The 9,705-nt window shown below is 41.5% G+C and overlaps 1 protein-coding gene across 2 annotated transcripts; it reads right to left on the bottom strand.

The window, feature by feature from the left end:
- Positions 1-465: 465 nt before the first annotated feature.
- LOC109733779 (kinesin-like protein KIN-13A) lies at positions 466-9,101 on the bottom strand. Of its 2 annotated transcripts, XR_002225704.3 has the most exons (13): positions 8,622-9,101; positions 6,787-7,020; positions 6,445-6,618; positions 6,258-6,362; positions 5,448-5,525; positions 4,398-4,479; positions 3,868-4,030; positions 3,157-3,492; positions 2,836-3,054; positions 2,114-2,729; positions 1,968-2,033; positions 768-1,103; positions 466-657 (listed from the first exon to the last, which is right to left on the bottom strand). XR_002225704.3 is itself a non-coding variant. In XM_020292990.3 (12 exons), exons 1-12 carry the CDS (start codon positions 8,787-8,789, stop codon positions 921-923), a joined length of 2,424 nt encoding a protein of 807 aa, XP_020148579.1. In that variant the 5' UTR covers positions 8,790-9,101; the 3' UTR covers positions 466-920. The 2 variants fall into 2 exon arrangements, 1 of the variants encoding a protein (XP_020148579.1); XM_020292990.3 differs by having other exon boundaries at positions 466-1,103.
- Between the last annotated feature and the right edge of the window lie 604 nt (positions 9,102-9,705).

The raw sequence follows: 9,705 nt of genomic DNA, 5'->3' as shown, positions 1-9,705 counted from the left end.
AGTATCTTTTTAAATCAGCTCCCAGAAGTGTTCATAGAACAGGAAGTGAATCCCATCAGTGCCAAGGGCTCCATCAACATACGAGTCAAAGATGGCATGCTTAACCTCATTTTCAATAAGGGGGCTCTAGCATTCTAGGCCTCCTTTGGTTCATATGGTAGGAAAATCGTAGGAATATGACATTTTCAGTAAGGGAGCCTCTAGTATTCTAGGCCTCCTTTGGTTCATAAGGTAGGAAAACATAGCAATATGAAAGTCATAGGAAATGAGATGAGAGGCTTGCAGATCTAATGTACAAAGCCAGATACAAGAGCAATATTTTGTGATGCGCTAACTCTCACAAGAACACAAATGACAACTGAAATTCAGTTGTGCACACTTCGCAGATCACTAGTCATAAACCATTCATAATCATACCTGTCTGAAATTTTCACTGGGCACAATGGGGAGAAAACTTTCAAGTCCTTTGCCACACACACAAACACACATTTTCATTTGTTGACGAAAACAATATCAGTAAAGAATACAACAATAATGTATCTGTGTCCACAATAGTACAGTAGCCGCTGCCAAAAATCAACCCATCCATATCTGCAAACAGTTACGTCGGATGTCTCCTCATACAAAGGAAAACGGCATTGAGGGCAAGCCATGCATCTGCCGGAAAAAAAACAAGCCCGTGCAGCCAAACTGTGAGAAGGACTACTCGCAAACTGGTGATCAAACCTGACAACCGAGTACGAAATGGCATCAACCAGTCAACTCACCCAGTCCTGAGCCAATGCGATGTCTTCTTTTAGCTCCTTGCTCAGGTCCAACATTACAGGAGACCACAGAAGAGAAACATCTCAAGAAATGCGGTCAAGCTCCTGTAAATTTACTGAGCAGGCAAAAGGCCGGAGTCAATGAGCGATGACCAGCTATCTGGATGATTTCTTACGGCTAAGGATCTCCTGCTCTTTGAGGCGCTGTTGAAACCTTGAAAGGCGTGCTTGGAGGCTGACCAAGCCTGCAGCCTTGCGTGACAGAAGAAAGCTCAATTGTGTCACATAGTCGTCAATAAGGCTGCCTGGTTGGTCAACTTCTGCCAAAAGGTTCATCTCCTGAGAAAAAATAATAATGTGCACTTAGTTTATAGCACGAGGACTTAGTATCCGAGTAATATATCCTAAGTGACTAATGGTGTAAGAAGGGAGCACCAACACTGAACTGAATGAAATGGGTAAGTTTCATGTACACAAAGAGAAAGTACTGGCACAAGTCTTGAAACGGTTATTTGCAGACAGAACGGCTACTATCAGCATGCTAACACACTTAATACTGTCCGAGCATGATTAAAGATAACAGAAGTTCTCAAACATTAAACGACTGTCAGAGGATCAAGAAGACAACCTACTTTCAACTTCAGAAGTTCCGATCAAACCATGGTGATCGTAAGCAGGTGAGTACTGATTACAAGGTATGCCACTAAGATTGTAAAGTTTAATAATTTTTTAAACCCCTACAGGACTACTCAAGTTTCTTTTCTTTTCCGATGAGGGGCTAAGATTAGAGCTAATAAAACTAGTTCTCTCTAGAATGATTGGAATTGTAAGTGCTAGATATGGCACCATCTTTATCATAGGAGTACATTAATGTATGTATCCTTACATCATAAGATGGTAGGAACCTCAGTACCATGGACAAAATAATTTAGCACGGATCTAAAGAGCATGAATTAAACAAACAAACAAACAACAACAACAACAAAGCCTTTAGTCCCAAACAAGTTGGGGTAGGCTAGAGGTGAAACTCCGCCTATGTTGTCTCAACATAGCCGGTCCCAAGCCCGGGTAAAGGAGGAAGGTTGTGATAGGCTTGGCAAGCCAACGTAAAAACTCAGCCACTCTTATGGAGATGAAACCCAAAAGAAAGAGCATGAATTAAACAATTACAGAAAATTACTCAGCACATGAACTGGAACTTACTTCACGCACGATCTCCATTGTATTCTCGATTTCCTTCCTGTGAGCTGCAATGAGGGCCTCCTCTTCCTAATAGACAAAATAAAGATTTACACCACAAGTTCCATTCAGGATAAATAAGACAGAAATACCAGCAAAATATTGTTTACCTCGAGAATGGCATCTATCTCCACATCATCGCATGAACTTTCTTTTTCAGATTGCCTTGACGAAACCTGAGAAGCTGAAGCAGATGTTGGTCGTTGCTGCTGTTGCAACTGTCTTACCTGCTGCACCTTGTATCCAGGCCGACTTGCCTCGATTCCACTATCCTTTTTCATGTAGTTCTGCTTTTCAGATTTGTCTTCCCTTATGACCTTCCTCCTGGGAGGTGAGACTCTGGTAACCTTTTCATCCTCTTGTGCATTTGCTGAATTCTGAATTAACTGTGCTTTACTGTTGTAAACAGTTCGGACAGAACTAAAATCAACCCTCTCTCTATCATTCAAACCAGATGCACCATTTTCCTCTTTTCCTCTATTAGAATAACTTGGGATCATACTAAAGTTATTCCTGTCAGGCTCCATCGAAGAGTTGGAGGTAAAATTTTCAGCGCCTCTCCTAGATATATCGACAGGTCTCTTCTCCTGGATCTGGTTGGGTACTTCATCAGCCTCAACAGATAAAGGATAGGATGGAGCAGATGAAGATTCCCTCATGGAAGGAATAGTTGGTGCAGTAGACTGCTCCTTTCTTGTGTTGCCACCCTTTGAAAGACTTTTAACCCTGTCAATTGATCAGCAAATTTACTGAATTAATAGCCAGAAGCAGTCTAAAATGATGATTTACCACATGTGAATTGGACTTTATGAAGTATGTTTCATGCTATTACCTATCGGCATATCTCAACGTATTTAACGTGTGTTCACATGAACCTGCATTGGGAGAAATGCAAGAAATCATCACTGTCCTAGAGTTGCCAACAAATGAGTCACGGAGAACCTCTGTGAGCTTGCTTCCTCTGAAAGGAATGTGTATCTGATCATTGTCAAGGGCCCGGATGCATTCCTTCAGAGCAAGGAGGCTCTTGTTTATCTCTGCACCTTCAATTCTGATATGATAATAACAGATACATGTCAATAAATTTTTTAACTGTACCAGGTTAATGTTTGGAAATATAATAGGCAAATGAATCTGGGGGCAAAAATAACACCTTGTCTGCCTATCATTATCTGTTGTATCAGCGCCACGTTCGCTTCCAGCAAGATCAATAAAAGATATTTTTCCCACTGCCTTTGTGTTTTTAGCTTCATTGGCATCCCTGTCCCTTTGTCTCCTAGTTTCAGTTACTATAATATGCTTCTTCACAGCCAGTTGCAGAATGGCATGTGACCTCGATGACTCTTCATTGGCCCCTGTAGACCCTGTGCTCCTTGCTGCATTTCCCCTCTCAATATATTCCCTCACAACCTGGACATCAGAAACCTCAAATTCCTGCAGACCGACTATGCAAACTTGTTTCTTGCCATCCTCCCTCATCAGTAAGTGTCTACAAAAGAAAAAATGATGAGAATTTTCAGTTTAACTAAATCCTTCAAAAGTATTGTCCCGATCACAAAATCCAAGTCCAGGCTAGATGTCCACAGAGCAGCAGTAAATCTCATATGATAAATGTTCCAAACTTCAAACAGAAATGTGGCTCTGAGATTCAATTTTTAAACCAAAAGGCACTGACATTATTTCAGAAGTAGCAAACAAATATAGAACACAACAAATGCAACTTAAAAAAAAAGACTACCCAACATTTTGACTAAGCATTCCCAAATATGGATTTATCAATGAAATGCTTAATGTTAGTATGTGCATGCATCCATTACCAGCCCCGGGAAAGAAAAAGGCAATAGGCAAGTGTACAACAACCAACCTTCTGTCTGATAGAAGATCATAGAGTTTCCCACCGTATATCTCGAAGTAGCTGAGCCACAGCTTAAAATTTTGATTCCGGTAGACAGGTTGTTGCAAAAGACGAATCATGTCTTGAGCAGCTCTCAGAGGCAAAGGTTGCATTGTGTATGTCTTCCCACTACCTGCTCATGAACCGGAATGATTAAGAACATCACAAGGGGAGCTAGTACACAATCTAGACAGCTAAAGAAAAGTGTTTAGTTTCCTTTCAGTTAATCACATCAGAGCTACAATACAGAAGTCAACCAAAGGGAAAATAGTAGACAGTGAACTATTTCAGAAGTTTGGGATCCCCAGTTCAATACTACAATTATTTGCACAAGAACTGTGCTCTTTTGCATGAGCCTACTGAAAATTGACAAAAAAAATAGCGTTTGGAAGAGAAACAATACTTTACACACTATTGAAATCACAGAAACCATGACTCTTTGTGCTTAAAGAAATACAATATGTATGTATAGCTTTCGGCAAAAAACACTATTGCTCAACCTGTTTGTCCATAAGCAAAACATGTTGCTTTTGTTCTCTGGAATATTATTGGTATAATGCGTTCCACTGTCTCACGATACACCTGTCCAGAGAATTCAAAAGGCAAATCAATTTACTGAAAATGTAGTGTACACCACATTCACTATGATGGAGAAAAAGAATAGCATTGTGTAGAAAAATGATGGTACAACTATGTAAACTGGAAATTGGTAGTCCAAATTTAGCACCAGCTAATTGCCATTCCGAAGTTGGATGGATGATGAAGCATAACTGCAGAGTAGCGGAGTAACACAGTGATCAACCATGCTCTGAACAAATTTGCTCAAAATAATTCAAGCAGAGCTGCAGCTGCCATACAAGTGGGCATGCAAGCACTAGCGTGGCGGGCCAAGGCACACAAATAATGATGATGGGCAGGAACAGAATGTTGTACAGTCAAGACACATTGGTTGGTGAGCATGTGATTTGAGCAGAGTTAGAGAACAATACTTGGGAATCAAGCTGACACATTGAAGAGCAACTGAGCAAAGAGAGGTATGGCCGTATGGGCATATAGGCTAACAAACTTGTGTCAACAGTCATGTTGCTACTTCAGCAATCGAATATGGGGATTGAGCAGTCTCTAATATAAAGGCTGCTTTGGCCATATCTTACATTCCCTCGGCAAAAAAATAATCCAATGTCTTAGTTATAAATGACAGGGTAATTCATACTCGCAGGCTGCTGACAGGATCGCAGCACTTTCCTCATATACCCAAGTTCAGGGGTGTACTGAGGGTGGGGCAGCCTCGGCAGCTGCCCCACGCGAATTTTCAAATACCGTCTGTTTTTCTTCAACAACTGCCAAACCATCATGTGTTCAAGAAACCCCCATGTGTCAAGCTAACTTGCCACCAATTACTAGTTCTGTCCCAAGTTCAAAACAATAGAAGCAAAAACTGAACTTGATGAAGCAATTTATATAATATGCAGTTTTTAATGCCATAGAAAGAATTTTTTTGAGAATAATTATACTACAAGATGGCACTCAAACAAGAGAAAAAGTAATACCTCGTCGTTAGAAACATCCTCATCCAGGACAGCGTCAAAACAAAATTCATGCTGCTCCACATAAGCTGTCAAGTCGACCTTCCAGTAGAAATAATATGTTAATGTACATAAAAGGAAGACCATGAAAACAATCACCAGGAGCACTTCAATTCTTGGCAGTTTATAGTCATGTTAATTTATGGCCATCCCAACAAGGAATTAAACACTACTTTGCAGAAACAAATATAAACACAGCAGATAAACAGGAACTAATAGGAGTTCAGTTAATTGTGATATTTTATTACAATTATCTTCTGAATAACCATATTTAAGCACCCTGAATCTGGAATGTGGGTTCAATTCCATTTTTCTGAAGAATTTGCCACTTTGAAGCAGTAGAGTACATCCAACATGCAAGTTAAGTCACTATTACAGTAGAACTTGTGACATAACTGAAACAAACTTAACTTTACCTGGCCATTTCAAAGAACAAACAGGTGATGTTATCACAAATGCATGCTAGCATCATTGGGAAGCAACACAACTATCTGGTAGCTATGCTGTAGTGGTTATGAAGAAGGGTTATCAGTTGGCACTTTCAGATTCAAATAAAAAGGTGAAATAGGATCTCCACCAAATGAGTAGGATATGGACATTTACATGAGCATGCTAATCCCTCTTGTGTTCATATGCCAGCTATCTAATGCGTTACAGACATTCAAAAAGTAAAATAAATTGATTTTTATAGAGTAAACTATTAAAGGTTAAATAAAAATAGAAGTAATAATAATGCAGGCATAATAAAACGTCCTGAAGACAAACAGTGCATACCTTCAGCTTAGGTTCATAAACTGTCAAAGAAGATGAATCATGCACAGCTACAGCATCATCTTCCTTTCGAGATAACTCTTTTCTGTTCAGGGGCCTCTTTCTTACCTGAATTTGTTGTTCAACTAAGTCAGGTATATCTGTTTAGTGTTGACAAGTCACAAACAACAACCTAAAGAGATTATCATACCACAACTTTGATCTTCGCTACATTATTTTCTCTAGTACTGATCTCCTTTTCACTCGTCACTGCATTATAGTTATCAGCTGGACCTAGCTGGCTTCCTGTTATCATATCATCCTCATCATCATCAATTTCCTTTGGCATAAAGGGTGAAGGCTCAAATGGTTCTGAATCTACATCCTGTAAGAAGGAAACACAGTAAGCTGAAATGGACTGCATGAAGACATTTCCAAACCATGAATCAACATAAAGTACGGACTGCCATTAACTCACGGATGTTAACTAAGATAGCAAACGGTTAACTAAGATAGAAAACGGGCACTTTGCAGACAAGACTTGGAGACATACCTCAGAAAGAAGTCCAGTGTCATCCATAGCATGGAGATCCAGAAGACCAGCTCCAAGTTCACCTCTAAGTTCAGGTGAATACAGACCCTCTGCGGAAGTCCCACTGCCAAATTTCTGAGCAGTTGGTGTATAGGGCTCAGAGACTGATGCAGGCAAAGATTCTCCGTTAAAATTCAAGTTTCTCAGCAGCATATACAGCCTTTGTTTCTCTTCAACTGACTGTGGTCCATAGCCCTACCAAATAACAAAATGTAAGGTTTGCAATCGCACATGTTGACAGCATTTTGCATTGGTGAAGGCTATCAATAGGAAAACTATAATTAGTAAAGTCCTCGTGGCATGCAATACTTGAAGCAAACTGTTGTAGTTGAAAAAAGAAGATTTCATCGCGCATGACTAACAACGATTGATGCCAGGGTCAGGGCATTTAAAGAAAACTGATCAGGCCCAAAGTTAACTTCCTAATTTAAATTTGGCATCCATCTGCATAAAAACGAAACATATGTCCTTCATGTTTAGCTTAGCCCCCTAGGAACCTAAACTACCGCACGGGTCAAATGAAAGTCCGAGAAGGACATAATCCAGTTAGGTCAGTGCAAAAGATGGCATCTACAATCTAAATTCGAGACAAAAGAAACTGCAGTTCCTCAGACAACAATTCAACAATTGTGTGTGACCAACTTCTCTCAGATTATTCTACCTATAGGAACATGAACTTCAAAGGCACCAGGTAAGACATGTATGCCAGCTTATGGAATGTGACCATCATCAAGAACAAAAAAATAATACCCATTTCCCTATCTGTAAAACTATAGGAAAACTATAATTAGTAAAGTCCTCGTGGCATGCAAAACTTGAAGCAAACTGCTGTAGTTGAAAAAAGAAGATTTCATCGCACATGACTAATAACTATAAATTGATGCCAAGGTCAGGCCATTTAAAAAAAACTGATCAGGCTCAATGTTAACTTCCTAATTTAAATTTGGCATCCATCTGCATAAAAATGAAACATATGTCCTTCATGTTTAGCTTAGCTCCCTAGGAACCTAAACTACCACACGGGTCAAATGGAAGTCCGAGAAGGACATAATCCAGTTAGGTCAGTGCAAAAGATGGCATCTACAATCTGAATTCGAGAAGAAAGAAACTGCAGTTCCTCATCCAACCAACATCAGACAACAATTCAACAATTGTGTATGAACAACTTTTCTCAGATTATTCTACCAATGAGCATGAACTTCAAAGGCACTAGGTAAGAGATGTATGCCAGCTTATGACATGTGACCATCATCAAGAAACAAAAAAATAATAGCCCATTTCAACTATGCACACCTCTACATCAAATTTGTGTAAACTTCAAGCACTACAAATCCATAGACTATTGGAAATGAAGTAAGCTGATGCGCCTATCCAGTATAATAATTAGTAAGAGATGCTAGCTCCCTTTATTATTGGGTCCACGCCAGTTTGCCCCTGAATCAATCCACACTCCCTCCCCAGCTACATGATGGCCCTCCATCAAACAGATGGAACTTGGTGAGTACCATTCCCAGCGTATCGATCTTGCAAACCATGGCCTTTCGCGGGTATACTCTTACTGCACTGATCGGATAATGCAGCTTAAGATATCACAAGCCAGTAGCCAATAAATTCTACCAGAAACCAAGTCAATCCAATCTATTTGGCGCAGCCCCTGAATCACAAGGTTCGGTCGATCAATTTCTACATACAATCGGGAAGACACGATACAACACTGGAACGCACCAGACGGCGTCTTCCCAATCCGGCAACCGAAGAACTAGGTTAGATCAAACATTTCGACCGAGAAACCTCACCTGCATGAGCAAACTCGGCAGCATGCCCGCTCCTCCGGCGCCGCCTCCAAGGCCCCCAACGCCGGCGCCGCGCTGGTCCCCGGCGGGGCCCGTCGACGAGGCCGCGAGGTGCTGCAGCCCCGCGGACTGCAGCCACCGCGCCATGACGGCGTCGCTCGAGTCCCCCATGTCGGCGGCCTGCGCGGACGCCCCTCCGGCACCCGCGGCGGCGGCGGCGGACCCCGCGCCGCCGCCGGCGAGGCGCTGCGACCTCCGCTGCGGCGCCAACTTGGCGACTGGGTGCGGCAGGATCCGATCGCGCGAGTCCCGCGGCGGCGCGGCGATCCGGCAGGGTCGGGTCCCAGATCTGCGGGGGGGCTCGGGAAATGCGGGGCGGCGGATTTGAGGGCGAATTGGGGGAAGAGAGGAGAGGGGAAGCTGGCTGGCTACCTGGCAGCCCTCCTTCGCTTTTTTATTTCCTTTTCTCTCTCCGTTCTTTTTTTTTCGAGTAGCCGATGGGGGAGAGAGTGTTAAAAGGAGAGGGAAGAGGTGGCTCGGAAATGGAGTTTTGTGCAGTTTAAAAAAGGAGATTTTTTCCATTTGGCAAGCAAGAGAAATAAATTTACTTTTCTTTGCTTGGTCAAGTAATTTTTTGTATGATAATGATATGTGCATCTTGGAAAGAGGATGGCCGGCTATGTTTTATGTTATGCACCAAAGTGTCATTAGCGGTTGGTGATTAGCATGATAGCAAGGTCGATTGTGATGGTAACACCTAGCATCTTGTAGTGATTGAGACTCGAGAGCCGAACAACTCTATAAGGCACAAAATTGCAAGCCGTGTTAACAATTTATTGTGCGAAAATGCGGTTGTAAAGATAGCAAAAGGCACATTTCAAAAGTTAATAAACAAAGTTGTATGGTTAAATAGGTAGAATGTTACTTTCATAAACCAAGATGTATATTGTCCAGCTAATCACTAAATCTATTGAGAGCAAAATATAAGCAATACTTCGCTTGAGGCTACCTTCGAAAATAATGCTATACAAAGGTACGAAGTACCTTCAAACATGATGATGCATAGTATGAAAAAAAATGCTACGGA

The sequence above is a fragment of the Aegilops tauschii genome, chromosome 1 (genome assembly GCF_002575655.3).
Source record: "Aegilops tauschii subsp. strangulata cultivar AL8/78 chromosome 1, Aet v6.0, whole genome shotgun sequence".
In the NCBI taxonomy this organism is placed as follows: domain Eukaryota; kingdom Viridiplantae; phylum Streptophyta; class Magnoliopsida; order Poales; family Poaceae; genus Aegilops; species Aegilops tauschii.
The sequence above is the reverse complement of the archived record's forward strand: the minus strand, read 5'-3'. Positions and strand labels throughout refer to the sequence as shown.

Excerpts from the sequence above, each read along its gene's own strand:
- LOC109733779 (XM_020292990.3), bottom strand. The coding sequence starts at position 8,789 with ATGGGGGACTCGAGCGACGCCGTCATGGCGCGGTGGCTGCAGTCCGCG. Across the intron at positions 2,034-2,113 it reads AGATAGATGCCATTCTCGAG|GAAGAGGAGGCCCTCATTGC; the intron begins GTAAACAATATT and ends TTTGTCTATTAG. Across the intron at positions 1,104-1,967 it reads CAATGGAGATCGTGCGTGAA|GAGATGAACCTTTTGGCAGA; the intron begins GTAAGTTCCAGT and ends ATTTTTTCTCAG.